This window comes from Manacus candei, unplaced genomic scaffold (genome assembly GCF_025592945.1).
Source record: "Manacus candei isolate 608988 ecotype Guabito, Panama unplaced genomic scaffold, ASM2559294v1 h1tg000024l, whole genome shotgun sequence".
Classification (NCBI taxonomy): domain Eukaryota; kingdom Metazoa; phylum Chordata; class Aves; order Passeriformes; family Pipridae; genus Manacus; species Manacus candei.
In genome coordinates, this window is record NW_026138072.1 from 2,434,725 (window position 1) to 2,462,707 (window position 27,983).

Here is a 27,983-nt window from a genome sequence, read left to right on the forward strand (position 1 = left end):
ATATCATGGGATGAATGAACAAGTTCATCTATGCAAACCTTTGGGGTGACAACAATGAAATGGAATGTGAGACTTCTGAATTCCCTATTGGCTGCAATCCTGCATATGACTTTTTTTTTTTTTTCCTATTGAGTCTCAGAGAATGCCAGTTCAGGTACTTAAAACATAAAATATTGCTCTAAAATATTAATAAAAACCTGTGCTGTCTTTGCTGATGGAATGCCAAGTATTTTGTTTAGAAATTCTAAGTGTAAAACTTACAGTAACAAAACACTGCTAAGATAAATCTTGAGAGGTTTATTATTCAGCAGCTAAGCTGTTGCATGCTTAGAATTGGCCTGATTACCAGAGATACACAGCCTCAAGTAACAATCACACAGAACTCATGTGGTCTCTAAAATGAGGCTACAGTTACTTCAAACATACCAATTTAAATCATAAAATCTCAGTAGCATATGTAGTTTCCCAAGAGGAATTAATGGAGATGCCTGAGGGATCTGCACTCATTTAATGTTCAGAGCCTTCAGGGGAGCTCACTCAAAACTGACAGAGGAGATGACTGAGAAAAATATTGCCCCTACTGGCACCTCTGACTAGTGAGAACAGGTGTGCCTCACCTCAGGGTGGCCACAATTTAATTCTTCATTTTTCAACCTTTTTGTTGCTCTTCAGGAATACACAGTACAGAATTTACACAGCAAAATATGTGAAGAAAAAACTAGTTTCCACGACCTTATTGGACAGGCTAGCATATGCCAGACATATAACTGTAGAAATCCAGGGCAATCTGACATGCTCAACCACGTATCATAACATTGATTATTACTGCTTGGATTTAAAAATCAAACACCCATTACCTACTGCTCGTACAACTAACCAATGGCCCTAATACTGAAGACACTGCAGTGGGATTTTCACACATAAGCAGGTTCTATCAAACTCACTCTATCAAAATCAAATTGAACTAACAGGCCACAATAACTTGTGTATTTCTTGTAAGGAAGCAATAAATACTAGTGTGTTAGCAGAGACTACAGTTCTGTTAAAATATTTTTAATGTAACAAATTTTTATTTCATAACATATTTAAAAAAAAAAGTCACTGGTGCCTTAAGTAAACATTTATGTGGAAATGATTTCTCTGCATGTGCTATCACGGAAGCACATCAAATGACTGAGCAAAGGTTAAAGCTTTAGGAACAACTTTTTGGTGGACAGTGACAACCCCTTCTGCCATTCTCTGCTTCCATTTGTCTGGTCTTGCCTTTTCCCAGTTTCTGCTCCTCAACAGCACGGCAGTGCACACTTGGAGAAAGTGGATCAGGAAACTGAGCTGGTTGATAAGTGATATGGCAGGCCAGCTCTCCAGCCTGCTCTGCTCTGTGGTAGAGCACTCTGCTGGGCTAGCACAGTGCATTTGGCAGCTCTGGGACATGAAATCAAGTTGGTTGCAACAACTAAGCAAACAGTGACTCAATGCCTAACTGTAGCCTAAATTTTGTCTACAGGCCAGTGTGGAGTGGTATCAGTGGTATAAGCTGACAGTAGCAATGTTAAAATATAAACTGCAATTTGTGATCCCTTCCACTTTATAATCTGTTATATCAGTGCAACTCGTTAAAAAGAGAAAGAATTTCATGGGACTTAGGGCTTATTTTTTGTCTTTAACTTTCAAGTAGCCAGTGCCTCTTTACAGAGATCAGGGGTTAGATCACTTGCTTTTGCAACCCTCATGAGGAACTCTGCCTTAATATTGCAGAGTCCACTGCTACAGAGAACTCAAACGAGGAATAAAACACAATGCAGTAGGAATGAGGGTGACTGTAAAGGGGGATAAGAGCAAGAAGCCCTGCTTGGGCTGCAGTCTGATGCTCTGGTTAACCTGGCATAAAGCATCACTGCCACTGAAAATGGATGCTCAGCCTTTCCTGTCAATGGGAAAGGGAGTTCTCTCCCTCCATGTTGCAGCCACACTGAGAAGCAAGCTGGGGAACTGAGCTGAAGAAAAACGATCTGCCAAAGGAGTGCAAGGCTGACCTTTGCCTTGCCACAACTCTAACTTAAGATCCATGTGAAAATATTGCCTCAGTATTGGCCTAATTCTAGCAAGACTCCTGAAGTTTAAATGGGATTAAATATAGCTCAGGGTTACACAAGGTCAGTAGCAAGGATCCATGTTGATTATTCCATGCACTTACTTTTGGTGGTTTGACTAAAAGTGCAGCAATCTCTGAAGTAATCACACTAACTATAGTGGTAATATCATCTTTGAAGCGATCGGAAAACCGAGTTCTTCGTGGGTTGTCTTGCTTCTCTATGTTATGAACATACTGAGCCATACTTTTTATCTGTAAAGTAGAAAAAAATACTAAAAAAATGCCCAAACCGGGGGTAAAATTCTGCTTTAAGTTTGTTCATGGAAGTAATATTTCCTACTTCTTTTTCCCTCAATGTAATCACTCGTCTTCTCAGAGCTGTTGTGATAAATCCTACTTGTAGTGGCAATGACAAGAGAGAGCTTAAGACTCAAACACAGACAGACATTGATTTCTGTCCATATTCATGCAGTTGGCTACTCTCAGCACCTGAAATCAGAATCACCCTCCCCCAGACCCTTACATCTGCAGTTCTGAAATGCTGCCGTTTGCATCTTTTTCCCTCCATGATGGACAGGGAGTGACATGCGTGGAATTCTTATTTTTTGACTTGATGTTGGGTTACATATATGCTGCCAGTGGAAATCAGTATGCAATTTCCACTGACATACATCACCTCAGGGCTCTGTAAAACTGTGTGTTTGTGGAGCTTTGTCACTGCTCCCATGTTATTAACAAAATGGAAAAGACAGGAACAGGTATTCACAGAAAAGGAAGGGCTTGGTTTGATGAGTGTCTCAGTCTTTTGGAAGCTGTGGACCACTGCTCATGTAGTTCATGCAGAACTTTTGCACCACAGCCATCAGTGTGGAATGGGGGTGAATATGAAGAATTCTTTAGTTGTACTTCCATTATTTGAGACCTTCCTTTATGCAGTGGGGTTGAATAACTAAAGAGGTCACCACCCAACTAAATCTGTGCCTGAAGTACCTACTGCATTTCACCATTAACTAACTGTGAAATATCATTGTCAAATCTTACCAGAAGCTCAAAGAAGAACCAGGCATACTTGAAGACAGATTCTCTCACCATGCCTGTGCTGACCACCATCTGCAGTGCCAGCTCCTCGTGGAAATGCTAGATAATAAACACAGACTGTTGGAAAATGGCTTCTCAATCAGCTCGTCTTCCATTTTCAACATTTCCCCATCTTCCCTGTGGGAAACTCCTCCATACTGGGGAGTCTGCAGCTGGATGGGGATGTGTGGATGTAGGATAAGAAGGTAGATTTGACCAAAATGACATTTAAAGAATGTTAGTGACACACAGCCTTTGGGACCCATTTTTCTGTTGATCCAGAACTCCGAATAACTGAACAGGGAAATGCCTTTGGTCTATCCTCAGGCCACTGGCTGTTTGTATGACAGAGAGTAGTCATGTTTCCCACTACCCACTAAGTGTTTTCATTTAGCACATCCATGTGTTTTTGAGAGGAGGTAGAAGTAAGATTGAGTCTGTGGTGGGAGGGAAGGACACAGCAATAACCACAGCAGACCTTGTACAGAGGTCAGGATGGAATTTCTTGGTTCTAAAAGCTACAAAAAGGGACAAAGAAGAACACTCTACAGAAGAAAGAGGTGGCAAATACTTCTGAATCGAGTTTACTGTAACATGTAAAGGCAAGTATCCAAGGGTAAACAGCAGTGGAAAAGCTCTAAGATCTTGAGAAAGAGAGCAAAGTAGGATCCAAACAGTCCGCTGCTACTTGTCTAAATCTGTCCTGGAAAAACAGTCTAAAGACTCTGGAGTAGAAGCAGAAAAGTTTGAGTAATATTTACCCAATGATTCAATATTCCACCACAAATGCCTTGTTTGATAAAACTGGTTGTCATTCTGTTCTGTTTCTCCCCTCTCCTCATTTAGAAATGCCAATTGCCAGCACTGCCACAGGATGCTCCATGTTCTGTTAATGAGTTCCCTCACACATAGTGGTATCTTTTTAGCCTACCTTTTTATTGGATGGTCTTGGGTTTGCACAAATACTTGACATGTCATTTGTCCCTTCAACATAGTAAGACATCCGACTGGAGCTGTGATCCACAGGCTGGGGGACACAGTCAGAAGAAAAACATAATAGTAAGTTAATAAATGACTTAAGCTCATTAACAGAGAAGAAATCAGCAGCAGCGGGTTGTTTGTTGGTTGTTTTTTTCTTTTTTTGTTTTTGTGGTTTTTTTGTTGTTGTTCTTTGTTTTGTTTTGTGTTTTGGTTTTTGTTTTTTGAGGGTTTTTGTTTGTTTTGGGGTTTTTTTGTTTGTAGTTTGTTGGATTTTTTTTAAGGTATGCACAGATGTTCACCTAAACAGTTCTTTTCTTTCCTTCTCCCCGTCCCTCTTCCCCCTGGAGGCTGAAGACCCCCTGAAAGCACGAGCCACAGGAGGGTGCAAATGCCAGCACTGCCATCGCGTGCCCAATGGCAGCACTGCAGCTGTACTTACAAAGATACGATTCACCCTTGAAAAGGGTGTAAATTTATCCTCTGGTGCTACATCTGAAATTAGTCTTCCTTCCATTAAAAGCAACGCAAATTAAAAAGGCAGTGAAACAGCAGTAGCCAATTGTAAATTGCCACATTTATCAATGGGATGGAGCTGTAATATGAAACATTTTAATTTTGTGTTAATTTGGAAGCATGCCTTGAGCTCTGGGGTTTGGGTTCACCCCCCCCCCAGGACAGAGTACATTAGAGTAAAAGTCATAAGGCTATTAAATTCAAGTCTATGTTATTAAAAGTTGCTATGGGTGAATACATATGCCCATATGAACAAACCAAATAAACTGTCAAAGCCTGTGCATCATACTAGTTCTGGTTTCATTTGCCAAAGACAGGTACCCATTCACTTTAACCAGAAAGACATATAGTCATTCCATGGAGAAAAGACTTCAAAATGTTTCTGAAAATAACCTACTCGAGAAGCAGTATTTTACAAATGTAACACAGAAAAGCAAGGTGGGGTAGGGTTCAGAGTTCATCAGACCTGCTGCTGTAGAGCACTGCCAGGGGTGCAGCTAGCAGCAGGCTCCCTGCACAGGTAAAAAAAATCCTGCTTTTGTCAGAGGCACAGCTTCCCAGCTCCAGCTGAACGGGAACCTCTAGATTTTGGTTCCCCAGAGAGCTGAGCATAACCATCTTCATAAAGCTCTGAGACGAGCCTGGGATGCTGCAGACCAGGAAGTACCAGGTACCAAACAGGGAAGCAAAATCCCGTTTCTCAGATGTCATCAACCTTTCTGTCCTGCAAGCTGTTGGTGGCATATGTAGTTGCGGATGAGAAAGCCAGAAGAAGCTTGTGTTTCATTCTGTGGTTGAGTGAAGTAGTTTGAAAAGACCAGTTACAAACTAAGCACATGGCACCTGTACTATAGCCAGTATAAAATTATAGGGCCAGTGTCATATAATTGCCTACTTTTTTTTTTTAAACACAAAACTATTTAGCACCAAACATAAAAATAAATATGTAAATAACAAAATAGAAGAAGGAAAAAAAGAAAAAAAAAAGAAAGAAGGTCTGTGGCTGCACTGACTCTGTGCAACTTGAAGCAGACCAGGTCAGCAGATATGAACAGAACCTAAATGTCTGGAATAACAGGAGAGTGAGGCATGTCAAAAAACCAGATCCCTCAGTGGGAGGTCTGAGCCACAAACAAGAGACAGAGTTCCTACCTCTTGCTCTTCACTGATAAGAGACATCAGAATTTAGCATTGGGATTTAACATGGGTCTATGACACATCAGATAAACAGCAAATGCTTCTGGTGATACATACCAGAAGCATTTACAAGACGCAAATCCAACCCTCAAAGACAAAATCTGGATTATTAAGTTTTGGACTGTACCACTCTCCTGATATTTGACTTTGTTCTCTTACCTTGGATGACATGATGTTTTTGACCTCCTCATCAGTAGCAGTTTGTGTAACAGTGATGTCAGGATTGCTGCAGCTGATCACTCGGCTCTGCAGGAGTTTACTTCCAACAGACATTGCGGAAGTGCGTCCAAATGTGTAATAACGAGACTCGGTCGAAATGGTACTGCTGCCTGCACCTGCCCATAGGGAGATGTTTGAATTAAGACTAAAGGACATATATATGAGACAAACATGAGATTCAAGCCAGTTTTGCTCAGTGCTGTTATAGCATTTTGAAAAGATGAAAGCTTCTGAAAATCCCACCACCAACTGCTTCATTAACAAATTACACAGGCATTGAATGACAAGTTGCAGATATTATCGCAGTTGACAGTTCACAGGGTGATTGCACAAGTAGTAACAAAAGATTAATATGGCTACCTGAGCAGCAGCACTATTACAATAGCTCTTTCTTCCCTTCAGATCCTTTTAATTTGCTGTAGATGAAGACAATATTCACAGGCCTAAACACAAAATACCACCTTCAACATATAACATTTAATACCACGTGCAAAGTGTCCAAGGAGGCAGGGAGCACTGCCATCAGGAATTTCACTAAATGATTATCTAGTTTTCAGTTTCACTATGGACCTTATTTTCCCAGGATAAAGAATTTCCAAGTGTATGCGAGCTCAGAGATTTTAGCACATCGTAACATCAGCCTAAATGTCCCTCAAGGGGGATTTAAATGAATACTTGCAAGAGAAAAAGGCGTACATATCTTTAGCTCCCACGGCACAGCTGCTTGGTGGTAAGTCATTTAATATATACCAATTGATTAAATGAATCCTGTAGGCTTTAGGACAATGACTGCAGCAGAATAACAGAGCGGTTGAGGTTGGAAGGGCCCTCTGAAGGCCCTCTGGTCCAAACCCTCTGCTCCAGCAAGATCACCTTCAGTCAGCTGCCCAGACCATGTCTAAACTGCTTTCTGCTATCTCCAAGATGAGAGGCTTGGGCAACCTCTCTGGGAAACCTGTGCCAGTGCTCAGACATCCTCACAGGAAAGAAGTACTTCTTCATGCTCACTGTGTTTCAGTGCGTGCCCATTGCCTCTGATCTTGTCACTAGGTGTCACTGGAAACAGCCACGTTCTGTCTTTTTTGCACTCTCCCTTTAGCATCTTGTGTACGCTGAAGATCCTTCCTGACCATTCTCTTCTCCAGGCTGAACAGTCCCAGCTCTCTTAGCCTTTCTTCATTGAAGAGACACTCCGGTCCCTTTGTCACCTTTGTCGCCCTTGGCTGGTCTCTGTCCAACATGTTCATGTGTCTCTTGTACTGGGGAGTCCAAAACTGTACACAGCACCCTAGGTATGGCCTCAGCAGGGCTGAGAAGAGGAGAAGGATCATCTGTCTCAACCTGCTGGCCAGCATACAGCATTTTATCCTCTTATGACATCCTTAATACAATGGAGAAATTGGTTGAGCTTGACCCTATACCACTTGGCAGTAAGTTAGTTTGCACAGAAAGTAATTTACCGATGTACAGGCCAGTAAGAAATTGGCATCTTAAGGTCATTTTAATTTATGAAGGAAATTCCTCTAGAGAAAGCTTCAGTTTAGGCAACATCTCTTGCTTTCATCTTCATTAAGCTACAACATTGCCTGAAGCTGTGGAGTTTTCTCACCTCAACCCTGCATCTTAAATGAACAACTGAGAGTTGGAGATTATGAGTGGCAAGTCCATGTTGCTCTTTGCAGCCCTGATATTCCTGAGCTACCTCTGAGAAAAATGATACATCAGAACAGTACAGTGCTTAAACAGTATGCAGTTAGGGTCTAAGAAGTTGTTTGCTATCTTATAGATCAGTTCCTTAGGTCCTCCTCTTACAAGTATCACGTTGAATAGCATGTATCAAGAAAAAAGAATACTTTTGCAACCCTTGCACCAATAATACCTGGTTTGACCACTTCCCTTTGAGGTTCTGGCAGACGAAATATGTAGTACACATAAGATGCCAGGAGGCAATTCCTCCCATGCTGATCTTTGCTCAGCTCTTTGCTGTTGTGAAGACTGTTCACTATTGCAACCACAGATTCAAAAGCAAACTGTGAGAAGTTGGCTGTGAAACAAAGACAAGAATTAGTGTCAGGGTATAATACTGAAGGGTATAATGTAATTAGGTGAGGGTATTCTTTGCAGCAACAACTAATCCTATAAGCTTCAATTCAATCCTTTAAAAATTCAGAGCTCTAGACAGTAAGTGCTCTACCTGACCAGACCCAAAGTCTACATAGGCCAATAAACACTCTTCAGCAGATCCACTGACTTTCAACACAATCACTGCTATTCTGTCACTCTGTGCTACATAAAAGCAGATTCTAACTGTTAATTATAATTTCTAGCAGCCTTCACACATTTCCTAAAAACTACCTACCTAAAGAACACTAAGACTCATTGCTCTCCGGCCGACAAATACAAGGTAGCAAGCTTTTGCACAAATATTGTAGTAGATGGCAAGCACTGATTACCAAAATAAGATAGGAAACAAACTGCACCACTGTCTCCAAGTATGCCTTCCCTCCAGAGCTAACATATGTGATAGGTAACTGGCACCCTCAGTAACAGAAAAATCAGTGTGCACTACTATAGCCTCTGTTTTGTGCTCATTCAACACTCTCTAAAGATATTTGGACAGAAGATATGGTGCAGACAGCAAGTGTCAGCTGTACGATAATGATTTTGCTACTGTTTTACTTGCAAAACAACTGAACTCCATACAAAGTTGAACCGCAACCACTTTCTGATCTGTATTTTCAGGTAAGTAAACTACTACAGTTTAATGTATCTCCCAGTCAGAGTCTGAGAGTCTTATATGTAGGGGAAAAGGAGAGAAGGCAGGAACTCAGCTAAACCTGATTAAATTGTGCAGCAAAACTGTGTCTTGAGAAGCACGACTCTTTCTGCAGTGGACCACCCCAAATATTAAATCTGAGCCTGGATATTTAGCAATCATTTCCCCCACATTTCTAGATTGCTTGCACTGCCACTTGAAGGCCATGAACCAGTAAATACCTGTCTGGCCAGCTATAACCATGGGCTGCACAGCCAGCTGGAAAAGTTTATCTAGTACCAAATGCAAAAACAAGACAAGAGGTTCAAGGCGTGAAGAATTCAAACAAATAATGCTGAGTTTCAATTCATGTTCCAGTGAAGCCTCTGTAATCTTCTGATCCATCAGTCGAATGGGGAACGTCACTTGACTTTCCAGAGAATGGCACAAAGTGAAGAACTTCTCCAGGTGGTTGTCCTGCAAATACAGTGCACTCACAGTTAACAAAGTTGATACAGTTCAGGCTACTGGTAGCTAAGCAAAGCCTTATTGTACCATCTGATGGGTGAAAGAAAAGATTTTCAACCTGGTTTTCAGTGGTGGCTGCTCTTTGTGATCAATTTGTAAAGCAACCGTCACAGCCTTTTGTTTGCTCCTTTTCATCTGGCTCAACTGCAGACTGTGGTTAGATCAACTTAAAGGCAGAAAAGTTAAAGCCCTTACTAAAGTGATTGCTTCATTTATCAAAAAGACTGTTCCTTCTATCAGATAAAACTCTGTCATCATACGTCTATAGTCCCCCTGCAACTCACATCTAAGTTCCAGCTGCATATAATTTATGTGCCCTATGAGTATGCCCTACTTGTATTTATTTAAAAAGCATGCTGCAAAGAGGTGATGGACCTGCATCAGACACAAGGCTCTAGCTGACAGGACTAGCTATCGGGATTAACTACAATGTCATGATGGGTAAGAGACACCGAAAAGCAGCAGAAATAAAATAAGGCTGCTCTGCCTCAAACCAGTATTTCAATGAGATGGGCAAAGATCCAATGTCCTGAATGACCAGAATCATTGAGTTCTCATCCAGAACTAAGCTTATGTTACCACATGATGTGGCTTTCACAAGTGAGCTGCCTAATGCATGCTGGCAGTGTAGAACCTGTCCATGGAGGCAGGGAGGTGCTCTGTCTCTGGAGATGTGGACACAGTATCTGAACCAGCCTTGCAGAATAGAAGATGCAGACTGAAGAAACTGGCACTGTGCCCTGCCAATGTCTTTCAAACACAGCTTAAGCAGACTCCTGCTGAGCTGAGAGGACACCAGGATCCCCTATTGTTTGATGTGACTTGCTGCTGAGAGTGCTCATTTGTTCACTTCTATCAATAGATTTCATAGAATCACAGAATATGCTGAGTTGGAAGGGACCCCTAAGGATTATCAAGTCCAACCTTTAGCCCTGCATCAGACCATCCCCCAAGAATCACACCATATGCCTGAGAGTATCATCCAAACACTCCTCAAATTCTGTCAGGCTTGGTGCTGTGACCACGTCTCTGAGAAGCCTGTTCCAGCGCCCAACCACCCTCTGGGTGAAGAACCTCTTCCTGATATCCAACCTATAGCTTCCCTGACACAACTTCAGGCCATTCCCTGCTGTCCTGTCTCTGGTCACCACAGAGAAGAGATCAGTGCCTGCCCCTCCTCTTCCCTTCATGAGGAAGTTGGAGACTGCAATGAGGTCTCCCCTCAGTCTCCTCTTCTCCAGGCTGAACAGACCAAGTGACCTCAGCCTTCCCCTCAAGGCCCTTCACCATCTCTGTTGTCCTCCTTTGGACATTCTCTAATAGCTCAATATCTTTCTTACATTATGGTACCCAAAACTGCACACAATATCCAAGGTGAGGTCACCTCAGTGCAGAGCAGAGCAGGACGATCCCCTCCCTTGACCAGCTGTCGACGCTTTGCCTGATGCCTCCCAGGACACAGTTTGTCCTCCTGGCTGCCAGGGCACTGATGACTCAGATTCAACTTGACATCAACCAGGACTCCCAGGTCCCTTTCCATGGCACTGCTTTCCAGCATCTCATTCCCCAGTTGGTATATATATCCAGGGTTGCCTCATCCCAGGTGCAGAATCCAGCACTTTCCCCTGTTTAACTTCATATGGTTGGTGATTGCCCAGTCCTCTAATTTGTCTTGGTCTCTCTGCAGGGCCTCCCTGCCTTCGAGGGAGTCAACAGCTCCTCCCAGTTTTGTGTCATCTCTAAACTTGCTTAGTATCTCTTTCATTTCACCAAAGGATTTCATTCACCGAGGATATCCGGTTATTTCCAAAGCTCTTAAGTTTTTTTTAAACCTGTGTGAGCTTAAACATCTTCATTTCATAAACCTACAAAGTTGGCCTAGGATATTTGAATTTTCTGTGAAATGAAACTACAGCTATGTGTTGCTTCTGATGGATTACCTGAGTATGAACAGATGAAACAGCTTGCACTTCAACAATGAAAACACCTTTGTGTCCTTCAACCCACTTAATAGGTGGTGTCTGAGATGGCATTTTCTGTGATGGAAAAGAAATATGGGAGTCATCTTCCTTTTAACGAAACAGAAAGTCTGTTTACATGGGGTTCTATAGTCTATTCACAGTATTCACTTCACTTTAGATGTCCAAATTCAGTGCCACACAGAGGTCCACAGCTAGGCATCATCTTGTTCTGATACAGTAGTTGGAGAGAAGTTGATGCACTGATCGGGGAAATTTTGAGAATTTTAGTGGGATGCCTAGCACAGACTGTGTGAACATACATCTTCTGATAGGATATTTTTAAGGCTAAAATTTCCCAGTCAACGCACCACCAAAGGCACTCCATGGTGCTGTGGTGCAGTTTAAACCCTCTGGACAGTTTCCTACTAGCTATGTTTACTCAGAGGGCACAGTTTTCTCCTCCAGTAGCAGCACCTGATTCCCTCTCCCACACAGCCACAAAGAAACCCGAGCAAATCATGCTTATATGGAAGAAATCAAATTATTGACTTGACACTCTCTAAACAAATGTATCCCTGATTAGACAATTTACGAGAATTTGCTTGAATAACTAACTTTAAAAAAAAATATAACAACATAAAATAATAACACCAGTGACAATAATAACAACAACATTTTTCTCCAGACCTTCCTCCTTTTAAAGGACAAACAAGAGGCATTGCCTACAAGCAGACAACAATGTTAGTTTGTAAAACACTTACATTAGGAAAATATTATCTTTTAATAATTTTGTTTGTTACCTCAGGAGAGTGAATTGAATAGTGTAAAGGCAGCTTATCCAATGCAACAGGAAGACTATAATGTCCAGTTTGAAGACGATCATTTAATAGAATTGGCAGCCACTGAAACAAATGAAGAGAAAACACAGCAATATTCAGCATGATATATGATAAGAGCTATTTATCTAATTTGTTAGGTACAGTCAACAAAACAACAAATGAGATATTGACCCAAGTTTCACTGCTCTAACATATTCCACAGTAATTTCTTTGTATTTTAAATTCACTGATAGCTACTGCGCAAAAATGTTAAAAGCTGCTTTACAAACCATCTCTTTTGAAGAAAACAAACACAGAGCTTCTCATGTGTGACACATATTTTTCTAATAAATCCTACCAGAAGGATTTAGCAGAGTTCATGTTTTTATATAAAAAGTTGTGTATCTTGAATACACTGATCCTTGGTTTTGAAGCAAAGCAACAGATTTGAAGTTTTGCTTATCATGAATTGAACATCTTCAGTGTGGTCACTATGAGGATTAAAGCCAGACTGACTTATCATTCATATTCATATGACCCTGCATTCATATTTGGATGCATTTAATTTTTGTCTTAGTCAGGTCTGAAAGAGGCTGTGCATTTGAATATCACAGGGAAGAAACATTTTGTATTTAGGTTAACAGAAACTTGAAAATTAAGTCCTCGCCTATGTCAAGTCTTGTTCCTGAACTACAAACTAATTTATTTCTTAACAATTCCACTGACACTGGTGGGACTATAACTGTCCATAAAATAAAGCCAATTTGAAAGGATTTTCAGTACTGGGATTAAAAAATACCAAAAGCCAACAACAACCAAACAAAATCCACAAACACAAACAACACCCAAACTTCATGGAAAGTGCTTCTCTGGCCCCACAGCTCAATTGCTGACCACAGCTCTAGGACATTTTCAAATCTGAGGTATTATCATCTTCTATGCTTTCCTTTTATATTCTCTCCAGTTGGAAATACTGATTGATAAAGAAAAAGGTCAAAGAGACTATGCTATAATATGTACTTCTAAACCTACAACATGCTAGTCTCAACATGAAGATAAAGAATGCAAAGGAATTACATTTTAGTTTTTAGATTCTTTCTGGGTTTTTAATTTTTATGTGGATAAAAGACAATTTAGAACAGAAGTTATACACCGTATAAAACCTCATTAGAGTATTCTATTAGCTATTGCCTCATGTATGAACATAACAGTAATAAATGTAATTGCATATGTTTTAAGGTATTTTTTTTGCAGTAAATGGAATCTAACAGAATTAGATTATATGCTATAAAGTATTGTTGTCACAAATGTTTCGGTACATGCTTCAGTTGAATCAGGTGAATTCATTAAGTTCAAAGACATTTAGCATTGTAAAATTACAGGATGAGGATATAATCTAGCTCAGGTTGCATCTAGTTTCTATGAATTCACATTAAGACCTTCCATTTGCTTTGATGTATTGCCATAACCAGAAAGAGAATAAATGACAAAATTCCTCACAAGCAAAGAGTCTGTTTGCATGGGATGTAGATATGCACACACACATACACACACTTATGCATCACATGGAACTTACTGAATACCCTAGGAGGGTTTCCACAGATGCTCCTTGCTTTGGTTGGCAGCTGATGTGATAAAATGTGAACAATAGATGGTGTTTCTCTGTGAGTTTTGCTGGCAGCTTAATTTTCACTTCTTCGTAAAAGTCAGGGGACCTGTTTAAAAAAAATGCCAAGCATGTTTCCTATGCAAGCATGAGACGGAACAAGAGGCAAATTTGCCAGCAGCTGTGAACTATGTACAGCTTTGAATCAGGAAGAGAATAGATAGTATCAGCTGGACTGTTTTAGCTTCACCCCCATCTCTATACTTTCAAAAACATTCAATCTTAATTTTGGATTCCAGAATTACTGCTGTGCAAATCCTAAATCCCAAGTTCACAATAATGAGAATGAGAACAACAATGTCCCATCAGCTCTTTTAGATCTGTGAATTCATTGAAGTGAATTACATTAAAAGTTGTATTGCTTTCTGTTCCTGCTTATTAATCTTCTTATTAAGAATATTCTCAACTACTGAAAAGCTTCAAACAAAAAAAGCAATGGTTGCTTATGCAAATGCATGTAGCAAACCTAATTAGATATCATAAATCACATAAAATGTAACTGTTTAAAATGGATTAGTAACAGCATTCCTTGATGAACTATGTAGGCTAACAATTATGTAAAGAGATAATGATTAATACTTCTCAAGTCCTAGGAATAGTAACAACACTTACTTATTATGATATGTGATAGCCGTGTATATTTCTTGGACAAATTCTGGACCTGAAGATTTCCCAAAAATTACCTACATTATGAAGAAAAGAAAGTCACAGCAATCAGAACTAAAGCATTTAATCACCATCATCTTCTATAAATTTTAAGACGGTATCTGAAGACTTAAAATGACTCCTCAATTTTATCTTAGCTCACTAGCACAAATGTCTTATTACCAAGCACCTTCCCCACACACCATTCAGGGTAAAACGCCAGAAAAATGGAGCAGAGTTATCTTCAGAGTCATTGACTCCCTCACATCATTCTCCAGTCATGCACTAATAAGTTAGAAATTGCAGGAAAAAAGTTATGGTAAGCCACTTACACATTATCACACTGCCTTTAACTAAGTGCTCAAATTTAAAGTATTTTTTAAAGTTTTGTTTTTCAGCTGTCGTCTGTTTATTTAGGGTGAGACACATGTCATCTTACCTTAGAGCTCTAAAGTTCCTTTACAATCAGTGAGGAGAAACAGGCATTTCTGGTGCTAGATTTGCTTCCCTCATTTCATACTCAGGCCCATGGTAAGGTCCTGGAATCCAGTAACTTTAAAGGGAGCCCTGAGACATGAGCTTATACAAGAATCTCTGTACGGTGCAAACCCATATGTATTGAGATGCAGCTCACAGTGGAGAGGGAAGCCAGATGAACTGTGTCTGTCCCAAGCATTTGTTAAAAACCTAATCATAGTATGGGCAGAGTCTAAGGAAACTAATGATGCAGTATTGTGTAAAAGGTGTGACACTCAAAAGGCACAGCTCCAGCTCTGGAAGAAGTGTGGCTTGGGAAAACACTGATTTCAGTTCCACAGGTCATGTGGAGTAAGGCTGTGAAGCAACATCAGCTCACTGATAAAGGCTGGTTGGGTGATAGTCCTTGGTACAACAAATTGTTGGACTAAAGTCTCCTCAAAGTAATATTTCCACTCATTTTTTCCTTCTCTAATACATAAAATCACAGAAGACTTTTTTCTCAATGTCATTCTCAAATAGCCAAAAACACTGTCAGAAAATGTCCCCAAAAATTCAGGCTGAAGAGACATCTGGGTTTAAACACTTCAAACTGAAGATCTCCAGCTTGGTAAATTTGAATGGAGGATGTTACAATAAGAGATGCTGCATAACCTAAACACAGACAGTACTGCCTGCTCTGCTAGTAGTGTACACATACGCCTTTAAACACAGTGTGTTTCAAACACGGAAAACTCTACCTACACTGCATGATTGTGCACCTATTCTTAAAAGGTCTCTGAAGCTCTGTGAATTTTACCATTGGAGTTTCCAACAGAATATTGATGCAATATGATGTCAAAAGGTAGGAAGACTTATCTAAGAAAGAGAGGCCTCTGGTTCCACTAGAATGACAAGTTTTTCTTGTTGTGGGTAAGGAGTACAGCCCTGCTTTCTGATGAGCATGGAAAGCTTCACAAGCTCTCTGATGTTAGGTTTCCTAGGGTCCCACTAGAAACTGTGGTGAATGATGATTCCTCTCTTCAGAGGTTCCTCAGGAATGCATGTAAACAGAAGTCTGCTAAGAAATGTCAGCACTTATTACCGGCATTGCACAGGAAGGCTCTTCACCACACATAAACTGTATCTTGATGGTAATGTTTCTTGCAGAAGCAAGGCGGTTAGCAAAATTCAGCCTCTGAGGGTAAACATACAGGAGATTTCTGAAAGAAAGATAAGAAAGAATAGAATGGGTAAATGGCAGGCATTTCTGTTTGAAAATAAGGTGCACAAACTAGCATCTTGCTGACTTCTCTCCCTGTCCTTCAATTCCACCTACATAGTGAGAGATTTGCCAGAATTTCATTTCAAAAGTTCACAAGGAAAAGCTAAGTTCTTGCTGTGACACATAGAACATTCTATGTTTAAGATTTCTCATACGGTAAGCTATGTCTTTGAGAAGGTAGTCTTCCTCTCTGCCTCTTTTTTTTATTTTTTTAATATGTAACAAATGAACTGTTACAAATGAACTATTGTCTTTGCTTCATGTAATGAAAAGTAGGAACCTCTCGAGAAAGCAGCTCCTTTCTGAGATGTGAATAATCAGATTTTGGAAGGGGGAAGGAATCACTCAGAGGTGATAAAAACAAGGAAAACAACAACCGAAGTTCATACATTTGTAGCTTATAGCAAAAAAAAAAGCATATATTTCTAGATTATACAAATCAAAAAGCAGTATCAATGAACCTGAGTAAATACAAATAAGAAATTTTGAACTGTAATTCTATAAACTTCCTTTTTTAAGTAATGTATATGAATAACGCTTTGAAACACAGCATACTTTGCTGTTTACTAGCTTCTGTATGAGAATACATCACTACACTTCAAATTTCTGTGAGGAATTTGGCAGCGTAGATAGTCTTCCAAGTTCAAAACCCAACAATTCTAGTAGAAGAGTCAAAATGCTAACAGAAAGATTTTTCTCCAGTAAAGTTTATGGCAAATATGGGATTTCAGGTAACCCTGGATTACACATACATTCTGGAATCATGATTATGTCTATTTAGTGTCTTGTTTTCCCAGTCTGGTATAGGGTTTTCACTGTTCATCCTCCAAGTGTAAGGAATAAGACTAGTGTTGGTGGGAGCATGCTGGCTTTCAGTGAGAAACAATGAAGACTTCTCATGGGCTTTCATGCTTTCTCTTTGTGACAGTCAGAAGCTGCACACAGAATCGCTCTGTTCTTATCCCAGACATCTCCTCAGCACCACTATCAGCTGACAAGGGTGAGCAGCTTTGGAGAATATTGCCATTAAGTCAGTCCATTTTCCATTTATTATATCCCAAGACCTGGAAAACTCTTGTTGATTCTCCTTATTGCAATGTGTCACAACAGATACTACACAGTCCAAGCTACTTCTTTTAACCAACATACCCTATATGGGCCATGGCATGCCTTAGCAAAAAAAATAGCATGTAACTTGCCTTTCCCTTCCTTCAGAATGGTACTCCTGCCTGTCACACTAATGCACTTTCCTCCTTACCATCTCAAGTGCAATTTCTGCTTTGCCAAACTCTCTCCAATATGATGTTAAGGAAAGCTAAGTGAAAGAGAAAAATATATTGGTAACCTCCACTGAATTATACTCAGGGGAATGACGTATTAAGTGAAGGATATTGTCAATATTACATCTGCCAGAGGTGAAGAAATACATGTGGGGGAGGCTGAATAATCCAGGCATTGCTTCATTAATCTGCAGCCTGGGACAAGATGTCACAAATCCATATAATGTACCTGAGCACTGGATTTTACCTTTAGACGTGGCTTGAGATTAAAGATATGTAAAAACATAGAGAGCTCTCTGCTGACTACACAACCAAGGAAGCATTATTCCAGTAAGTACTCTACTGAAAAGCTGAAGCTGGTGCCATTTATGCTCAAGCAGTTTTAAAGATTTTGCTTACATGTGTATTAAACACATCAGCACTGAAGAAGAATAGAGATAAATGCTGACTGGATATCCCGAAGAGATGAAAGTGATGGCTGACTTCTAAAGCAGAAAGGTGAGGAGATGATCAAAAGAGGTTCCCTGACACAAGCATGAATTGTAGACCTACTGCTGACCACTGCCTAAGTCCTACTGCCTGCCAGCATCCATAAACTCCAAAAACCTGAGAGGAAGCAAAGACAAGGAGCATTTCACATGGCAGTTAGCAGGGGCATTGGGGCAGCAAATACTGCTGTCTTTTAAATAACAGGACAGCTAGGATACCCATAAGGATGTAGTGAGCTCCAGGAGGCATTGTGTTTCCCTTGAGGTTCTTCGCTGAGCAGAAATATTCAAACAACATGCCACAGAAATTACTTTTGTTCAGTGTGATTAAATTTCTCCCCTCACTCCCCATACAGAAAGTGCAGAGCTCTACCTCCAGATACAGTTAGATGTGCTTAAAAGGCAAAAGAGCCATTCAGGGGTCAGCATGAGTCTACAAAAGCCATGGCAGAGTACCCAACATCACTGAGAACAGAGTCCCAAAGGCCAGCAGAGTCCTGGGTGAGACACAGATCCAGACAGCTACTCTGGGTTGGAGACTGACCCAGCAGATGTATGATAGAGAAGAGGCTATTTCAGAATCAGTTACTTGCAGAGAAAGCTAAGGGCCCACCCAGCCTCGTACAGGACACAATGCAGCAATTCTCACTCAAATTTGCTGACCTTCCTACACTTTCATGGGACTTAGCAGTGATTTGATCACTTCCTATGGGCAAAGCAATGCAGACCTATCTTCTGCCAAAATAAAATCATTCAGAGTTTCAAGTCTGTGACCCTTCTCATTGAATATTCCTATTTATAAATATTGCTTGTTCATATGTGTGACATAACAAAATCCTTCCCCTTGCTAAATTACACCTTGTGTGAGGTGTCAACAAGCGCATCTCAAACTTCCACTGAATAGTAGGCATGTTCATTGATGACTGTGACAAGAATTCCATACATAACAAAATACAGCATATGTGCAAGTAGTCCCTATTGAAAAAAAACAGAAATGTCCTGCAGGTGAACAATGATGGATGGGTTAATGTTGACATGTAAAACTTACGGTACTAGAAACAAAAACTGATACATCCATTAGTTACAATTTTCATTATTCACTGATTCCTCTACAGTTTTGGTGAGGAATCTTCAGGGAAAAAACCCCTGAAAGTTAAAATGCACATCATAAATAGTTAACTAAATATGGAAACCTGCTCTAGTCAGCACAATGACAGAACTTCAACTTGTCACATTCAAGAGGATGGGCATGTGTCATATATTCTGTACCTTACTATAGATAATTTGGATAAGCATCTGAATGATTTTTCTCACGCTGCTAAAATTTTGAATCACCTGAAGAGATGACCAATGGGCCTGCAGAAGACTCATAGGGCTACTATGCTATCTCTGGATTCCATGGGCAGAGAGGCAGAAAAGAGTAGATAATGCTGTGACAGCAGTAACAGGAGTGAGAGACCATTATACACCAACAGTCTTTCCTCATCCCAAACTAGTCAAGAATGGGGTAGAATGACTACCACCAAAGTAGAAGGCCTCCAGCTCACATTGCAGACTACAGCAAGTCTGAGTGCAGCACTGAGTGGTTTGCAATTAAATGAAACAAAACAGCAAAGGAAAGGGTTTTTTCCCCCTTCCTCTAAAAGTCCCCAAAGTGTTAGCCACTTCCTCATTAAAGAGAGGACTTCTGTGCTGGTTAAGCTGAGTTACTGCTGAAGTGATGTGACAAATCCCTCTTCCTCAGCACCAACATTTCATAGTGGCAGTAAACAGCATAATTTTCATTTATACTTAATGAGAAAATAAAATGACAAACAACCTTTAAATTATATGATTTTTTCTATTAAAAATAGAAGGGTATGAAAGAAATAAATCTTGGAATGTTTTGACATTTTCAGGGAAGTATTTTTATTAAAGAAATATAAGTACACAACAAAAAGAAGTGCTCAATTTCACAGAGCACAAAGACAGTGGGCTGGCTGATCTCTCTGGCATAAATCAGAAATAGCATCATTTAAAATAATGGCATTACACCAGTAAAAAAAGCTAGCAAGAGCTGAGTTCAAAGACTATAACAGAAGACTCCACTTCTCCTATCACAAAGGAAAAAGCTATTATTAGAAAAAAAGGAGACTTTTTTCCTCTGAAATACCTTACTTTGGCAAAAAAAACCAACAAAGAAGTAAACACAACCTTTGCATTTCTTCTAAAGATTCAGGAATAAAACTGAAGATAGGTGTTTCACTAGTATTTGTCTGGACATTTGCACAGGCATAGTTATGCCAGTTTGCATTTTTATAGGTTTTCATTTATTTGGTATTCAAGTACATTTCTATATTCATGGTAATGTTGATAGAAAACAGGTAATTATTTTATTCATTTTTCATTCTTTTTAATGTCTGCATGCATAGCAATGGTTTGCAGAACTTACAATCAAAAAATTAGGAAACATTAAATCAGCCGTATCACACTACGAGACCATGAGAATCAGTTATGACTAAATTGCTTAAATAAGACAGGATGATTCTACTTTTCAGATTAGAGGAAAGGGAATAAAATAACAAAAACACTTCATATGTGGTTCTATTTAAATTCAGAGTCACTTTGCATAGTTTAGTTTAATCTCAGACTCCAAGAGAGAAAGAGAGAAAAAGAGAAAGAGAGAAAAAGAGAAAGAGAAAAATTTTCAAGGGACAAAACAATTAGATTAATAAATGCATTATGGAATATCCTGCAGGTATTTTATCTTGAAATAGCTAATACGGTTAAATTGTCAGCCTAATGCATAGTCTTTCTTTTTTATATATATATTTAGTTTCTATTTCTGAAAAAAAATCTAAGTCACAATTATTTTTTAAAATAGATCTTTAAAAATTTAAAAAATATACATTCTTTCTTACCTATAAATGGTATGGGGAACATACACTTCTCTAACTGGGAATTCCAAAATCTCTTTGTGGGGACGATTACGGTTTTCTGGAAATGGCTTCACTGGCAGAAGTTCTGGTGTCAGACAATAACTAAGGTTTTCTGGAGCTGGGGAAATCTCCAGTTTAAGTGTTCCTTTAAAATTAAATCATAAAATCTCAGTAAAAATATAAAAAATAATCAATGTATAATAAAAGAAAGATGAAAACAATATATGAGGTTACATAGCAACGGAGCAGGAATAAGAACTGGATCTTGGGCTGCATGAGAAGGAAAGCATAAGTGTAGAAAGACTACAGAGGAAGTAGCCTACACACATCCCTTTACATCAGGACAAAATATGGCTTTTTATGCCTACCCTGTACTATTTCAGGTAAATAGAAAAAAGGAAGGAATACTATATGCTGGGTTGATATTCTAGTATCTTTTACACACAAATAATACAACATTTGTCTGGGAGACAAATAAAGATAAAAGGGCTGCTGTCTAATACAGTTCTCTCTCACTCTACTCGCTCCCCTCAGATTCTGCTCTGATTAATCTCTGCCAAATTAGACACCACCCACCAGGACAGCCAGGTTTGTAGTGGTCAGCAGTTAAACAGTTAATACTGATAACATTTACCCAAGTATCAACAGACTATCTGTTTAAATTCTGTGCTGTGATAACTGAAAACCGTTTGTGGAGCTCAGACTTGCCATTTCTGGCAATCAGTTAGAAAGGAAAAGCAGCTTTGCCCTCAGTTCATATTTTTTAAGGTTCCTCTGTGACCCAGAAGTGCCTGAACTGTAATTTATATAAAATGAAAAATTAAGCTCGTCAGGGGTTTGACAGTAGCCAAACACTGTCTCTGCCTCTCTACTTTGCTAACTAACACTGACTCAAATACCAAACTAAGATGAACAGTGTATACATTTTAATCTCTCTCTACAAAATATGAGCCATTTCAAAGTATTGAAGGGAAATGACAAGGATCTTAGAAATTTGCTTGAACAATAAGAAAAGACATCCAGTAGATACACTGTAAATTAGCAAGGAAAGCAAATAATTTTAGAATATCAAGCTAAATATAACTCTGCATACTAATTCACACAGAAAAAAAATTCAAAATCATCTGTGTTCAGGTTGACACTGGGAACCCAGGAAGTTCCTAAATGGCACCCATTATAGGCTTTAAACCCAAGTTAATTATATTTTGAGGTTGGAATTTACAGAACAATTTAGGGGAGAAAAATACACATAACCCTTTCCATCCACAATTAACTACATACCTGGTAAAGTCTTAATTCGTCTTTGCAAGGAAGATGATCTTTTGAAATCAGCTAAAAATTTGAACAGATCTTCATCACTGAGCCTGTCTCCCTCCTACCAGGAGAAAGACAAAAATCAGTACCTTTATAACAACACACCATAACACTGAGAAAAGGTTTGTAAGTGAACTGTGTTCCTGAGGCATGCAAAGCAAGTGCATTACTGTGCACTTGACATGTTATTCTCTGTCCCCACACAAATACAACTGGTAATTTTTCCCAACACAATTCACATTACATAGATGAAAAATTTCTAAGGAAAACAGAAAGAGAATCCAGTACCTGTTTAAAGAAGGTGCCAAGGGTCAGAGAGATTGTTTTGAAATTGGATGCTGGATAGCTGTCCTCTGAGCCGAGACTTCTCTCAGAAGGCCTTCTTGCCTGCAGCAGTGTTGCCCTCTTGTCACTAGTGGACCCCTTCCCTTCAAATGGAAATTAAATGAAACGTCATCTTGCTTTTTGCTTTTGCTGCAGTACAAAGATTACAAGAATACCTAGAAAACCACAACTTCCCAGCAACATCAGAGGATAGAGTACCTAAAACATTGCACTTTTATTTCAGACTATGTGAAATAGTGGAATGCCAGGACACACCTAGAGAAGTGACATTATTTCTGCTGCAGAGCACAAGTTTACTCAAATTTTTAGTTCATGGGTTATGAAGCCCATTAGTCAACGGTGTCGAACAATGGTCCTGAATACCCCAGAAACTAAGATGATAGGTATTTTGATTGCCCAGTATAGCTAACGAACTCCATGTGGTAAAGGGAGTTTTACTACTACAAAGCCAGTGTTCAGTGAAAATCAGGTGTAAACCAACAAAGAATATTTAGCAGACATAAAAATTAATATGCAGAGATGAAACAGTGAGGACACTGACTTGTAAGTGGTTGTAGCACTGAAGGAAGATTGAGAAGACATGACTTTGAATCTGTTATTCACTCTCGATGCTAGAGTGAATGATATTGTTTCCTATATTCAGTCCTACTGAAGAGTAATTTTGCGTTACTTAGAAAAGTTGGACAATTACCGTTTAAACCTTCAGTGTCAGGTATTTCTCGTTCAAGTGTTGAAAGGTTGAAGAAATTAGTTAGGCTTATGGGAATCCAGGCAAATGGCATTCTGTATTTCCCCAACCGCTGACAAAAGGATTCAGCTTGTGCTTTCAGTTTTTCAATCTTTTCTTTTGTCTAAGACAAATAAAATAATGACTGGTAAAAAAAAAAGCTATCAATTATTGTAATGCTATCATAGATAAAAATGTAAATTACATGTTTACAGTTCAGTAAATAATTTGCAGCTATCTCTCATGTTTTCTTGTCACTGTCAGAATTGTAGCTGTTTTGATTTGTACATTCAATTAGATTTCTTTTCAATGAGTTCATTTGCATCTGATCTTTCTGGAGTGACCAACAAGTCCAGTATGAACTATCACCATGAAACATTAGCAGGTTCTATATCTTTCATCAGATATTGAAAAAATATTCTACTGCTATTGAAAGCAATATTCTAAAGGTGAGACGTATGGAAGTCCAACAAACAGTTTCAGCCTGTTCCATGGAAGTAAGTGACCATGAATTCCTTGAATAGAGCTCATGTTATCTATGAATGACAGTACTGAACTAGCCACTACACACCACAACAGATTGTCTGCCCAACCAAACCAGTAACATGTCTCTGAGGTACAAATATTTCTGTGAATTCTACATTCTAGTCATCTCCCTTGCTCACCCCTACCTGCTTCATAACTCACGACTTTGTCAGCATTAATTTCCAAAGGGGTCAGTAATGAAAATGCACCTTCCCTTCTCCTGACTTCTGTTGGTCACAGACACCAAACCATGGATACACTAACTGGCTTCCCCTCCAGTGCTTCTGATATTCTATCCTATTCCAAAGGGTCTGATCTTTATCTGTTTGGGTTTTTTTTCACCTTGATCATGCATTTTTTCATCCAAACATTCTTTATAGTTATTTACTTACCTTGCCAGCCTCACTTTCTTTAAGAACCATATAGGGTTCTGCACAGTCTCCAATTTCTCCTTGCTGAAGCACTTTTTCTATCTACAAAACCCAGGAAAATAAGACACGCATAAAAAATATCACCCAAATAGTAACATACTGTTTCTCTAGCAATATGAAATAGCCTGCCTAAATGTACAACACAAAATGTTTATGGAGTGACTGATACTAGACCTCTTAGTCTTCCATCTGTTGGGCAGAAAACATATATGTGACAACACTGTCAATCAGTTACTACTGCATTTTCACTGAAATCAGGAAAATTAACACATTCCAAATTAAGTGGTTCAGGTTAAATAAGTTTCAGAATTAAACACACAAAATGATGCAAAGAGAAATAAATCAGAGCCAAAAAACTTCCACAGAATGTAAATAAAATTTTTAAAAGTGCCTTATTTCACTATACTTTTAATTTCCTTTTGGCAAAGATAGGAAATTCTAAGTATTTTGTATAACTAGAAGACAGGGTATTGATATAACTTCTAAGCTTTAAAGTGAGGTATACCAAGTGGACACCTGCACAGATACTATTAAAACTACTAGAATTCATCTCATCTAGAGGAAACCCATGTTTGTCGGCTTCATGAACTCAGACAACAGGCACAGCTGAAAACTGGAAGGACAGTGTCAAAGCAGCGCTGTAACATACCTTTATTACCAGATATATATCTGATGAAGGATATGTGACAGAAAATACTGCCGATCTTGCCTGAGTAGACAAGTCAATGGAGGGTGTATGAGAACGCAAGAATCCTCTTAATGAGTCAGAGTTGAGGTCACAATGAAAATTTTCTGAGATCTTGAAAAGAAAAAGGATTAAAATACATTGCAGAGAAAAAGTGCTTCAAATTTTATTTTAAAACAAGTCAAAAGCAGTATCTAGAACTACAAACAACTGCAAGCATGTGACCTTGACTAAATAAAAGGAATCGTGGATCAGACTACGTGTGAAACAGTTGCAGATTTTTTTGTAAGGTTTCCTAAATTACTACTCCAGAGCTAAAAACCCAAGCCAACTCCACAAAAATATTGTATGCACACTTACCTTTTTTCTTTCCTTTATGTCATAGAGAGCTATGCATGCAAATAAAGGTTCGATCTCTATATCAAACCTGTTAGGGACAGACACACAAGACACTGATGGATACTGCACTCCTGTGGTTACGTATAAAAAAAAAAAATAAAAGGGCTTTATTTTGACTGGCACTTTTGTTAGAAAATAAGGAGAAATACTTAGTTCCAGACCTCAGCTCTCTCCAAGTGTGGAGGATTTTTTTATTAGTGCATTATATTATAAGATTTCAAGAGGAAAAGAATGGAAGTAAACTGTATTCTGTGTATTTTCTAAATTTGACAGAAACTGACCTCAGATATCAGTTAAAATTATTGTATCTTTCTTGCTTTTTTTTCTGTGTATGAAGTTGTGCTGGTTTTGGCTGGGGTAGAATTAATTTTCTTCACAGTGCTTGGTGTGGGGCTGTGTTTTAGATTTGGGTTGAATACAGTGTTGATAATATAGGGATGTTATACATATAGATGGTGAGGAGACTAGGGTGCATGGGAGGCTGGGAGGAGACACAGCCTGGACGGATGACCCCAATCGATGAAAAGGATATTCCACACCATATTCCAGGTATGACATCATGCTCAGTATAAAAAGTGGGGAGAAGAAGGAGGAAAGGAGGGGATGTTTGGAGTGATGGTGTTTGTCTTCCCACATAACTGTTACATGTGATGGGTCCCTGCTCTCCTGGGTATGCCTGCCCACACAGGAAGCAGTGAGTTAATTCCTTTCTTTTTGCTCTGCTTGCATATGCAGCTTTTGCTTTTCCCACTAAGCTGTCTGTGCCTTAACCAACGAGTTTTCTAGCTTTTTGATTCTCTCCCCAGTATCACTGGTGGGGGAGTGAGTGAGTGGCCACGTAGGGCTTGGTTGCCAGCAGGGGTGAAACCATGACAAAAGTCCAGTAGTGTGTAGGAACCAATCTGGTTTGTTTGAAATATATAATTTGGGTTCACTCCCAACTCCTTTTCACCCTGACAAGTTAAAGAGTTCTGTAAAGAGGGACAGAAATAGTCCTCTGCTACCCTAAGGAAGAACATGTGAGCATGTGAATTGCTGTACAGGACACCTGCAGTGGTGTCGCAGTGGGCAGAGAATTTCTGAGAAATGGTGATCGAAGCTTGTGAAGGATACTTACTTCAGAGTCTGCAGCTTCACCAAAATCCTGTTGCCCAGATGTTCCTTTGGGCGATCCGGCACTGGCCGTATTTCCACTGCATCTTCCTATAATTACACAGTAATTATAGTAATACTCAATCAAAACAACTGTAAATTTATATACTTGGATAAAACCTTTATGTAATGGTAGTGGGGCTGCTGCTACAGACTAGCACCTTCCCCCACTCAGTGGGCATTTAATCTCTCCAGAGATGAAAAATAATTGATTTACTATTTCTAAATATTTACATTCCTAACCCCCATCTGGCATTTACACCAAATATTTACACTTCTGGACCCCCAGTGAGAGTTACAGGGAAGGGTAACACCCTCACATAGCCCTATCACCAGCATGTGGCTTGACCCACACTGAGAGGGGTACAACGGGGCCTCAGGCAACACTGCGAGTCCAAGTTCAAACCGCCCCATGAAAACTGAAGACAGCTGACAGGAGCCCATGATGACATGTCTTCACCCTGTTATTATCCAAGGGAGACACCTATCCAGACCATAAACCCTGTGTTTGAACTGTGGTGTAGCTTTAACCTGACTAATGCCAGGACAGCCAGCTGGGGAAAACCAATAGGACAGCCAGCCTCCCAGCTCACCTCATCCACAGAGGGGTAGAGGGCGAGCAGCTCAGGGTGCCTGTTGGTGCGCCGTGCCTCCTCATTCTGCCTCTCAAACTCCTCAGCGCTGACGTGCCGCAGCAGATTCTCCAAGCGGGGGTCTGGCTGCAGGCTGCGGAGCTCGAAGTAAGAGGAGGCAAGGGTCGTCCTGGAGGCCTCCTCAGGGAGAGCATGGACGTGTTGGGGTCCCACCTGTTGGAAAGCAGCAACATGGCAAGCTGTGGCTTGAGCACCAGGGTGCCAGGGAACGCCTCTTGGTGGTCTGGCAGAGGGGATCTTAACGCCGCCTTTGCCATGAGGCCTAATGGCGAGCATGGTAATCCGCTTGATGCCATTACAGAGATCCTGGGATGATTCTTTTGAGGGAAGTTGCAGTATTTGGTTACTTCTCCCAAAGTTAAGAAAATGTACCTGGAAACTTGCATCGCCAGAATCCACTGTTTCTGATTCAAAGGTTTGTTTTTGAAGCGTCTTGTGAAAATCTTTTCGGGATCCCCTATTTTTCAGGCTACATGTATCTGAATTCCCTTGGTTCCTTTCTCAGACAAGCCCAAGAAAGTCAGGATATCATGAGGAGGAGTTAAGGGAAAATAAAACAGAAAAGACAAATAAAAAAATATTAAAGAACTGTAAACATTGTTCTGCAAAAGAGCAGCACGGCACAGCTTTTATGCAAAAATGTGACATTTCACAACTTTAATTTCTTTTAACAAACCACTGCAACTCTATCATGTATATTAAGAACAGTTTTAAAAGGAAGCAAATTCATTCAGATCACTTTTGCAAAGACCACGAACCTGAGACAGCACCAAAACCAGACCTAGGTACAAATTCAGCCCTGATCTCCTCATTAGACACAATGATTATTTCAGTGACCTTAAGAACATGGATTTGGATCACTTATCTTTT

At 39.7% G+C, this 27,983-nt stretch overlaps 1 protein-coding gene across 6 annotated transcripts in view; it reads right to left on the reverse strand.

Moving 5' to 3' along the window:
• DOCK8 (dedicator of cytokinesis 8) overlaps positions 1 to 27,983 on the reverse strand; it is an 89,051-nt gene that overhangs the window by 32,113 nt on the left and 28,955 nt on the right. For all 6 annotated transcript variants that reach the window (XM_051788374.1, XM_051788371.1, XM_051788373.1 and 3 more), the window contains 21 exons: positions 27,486 to 27,609; positions 27,054 to 27,266; positions 26,426 to 26,511; positions 25,270 to 25,336; positions 24,874 to 25,023; positions 24,186 to 24,266; positions 23,233 to 23,392; positions 22,485 to 22,624; positions 22,164 to 22,257; positions 20,865 to 21,027; positions 16,017 to 16,134; positions 14,423 to 14,493; positions 13,721 to 13,859; positions 12,127 to 12,228; positions 11,306 to 11,401; positions 9,080 to 9,314; positions 7,962 to 8,126; positions 6,023 to 6,198; positions 4,104 to 4,199; positions 3,137 to 3,232; positions 2,198 to 2,347 (listed from right to left, as the gene is read on the reverse strand). In XM_051788374.1, coding sequence (XP_051644334.1) covers positions 2,198 to 2,347; positions 3,137 to 3,232; positions 4,104 to 4,199; positions 6,023 to 6,198; positions 7,962 to 8,126; positions 9,080 to 9,314; positions 11,306 to 11,401; positions 12,127 to 12,228; positions 13,721 to 13,859; positions 14,423 to 14,493; positions 16,017 to 16,134; positions 20,865 to 21,027; positions 22,164 to 22,257; positions 22,485 to 22,624; positions 23,233 to 23,392; positions 24,186 to 24,266; positions 24,874 to 25,023; positions 25,270 to 25,336; positions 26,426 to 26,511; positions 27,054 to 27,266; positions 27,486 to 27,609 — 2,722 coding nt within the window. The remainder of the gene's footprint in view (positions 1 to 2,197; positions 2,348 to 3,136; positions 3,233 to 4,103; positions 4,200 to 6,022; positions 6,199 to 7,961; positions 8,127 to 9,079; positions 9,315 to 11,305; positions 11,402 to 12,126; positions 12,229 to 13,720; positions 13,860 to 14,422; positions 14,494 to 16,016; positions 16,135 to 20,864; positions 21,028 to 22,163; positions 22,258 to 22,484; positions 22,625 to 23,232; positions 23,393 to 24,185; positions 24,267 to 24,873; positions 25,024 to 25,269; positions 25,337 to 26,425; positions 26,512 to 27,053; positions 27,267 to 27,485; positions 27,610 to 27,983) is intronic.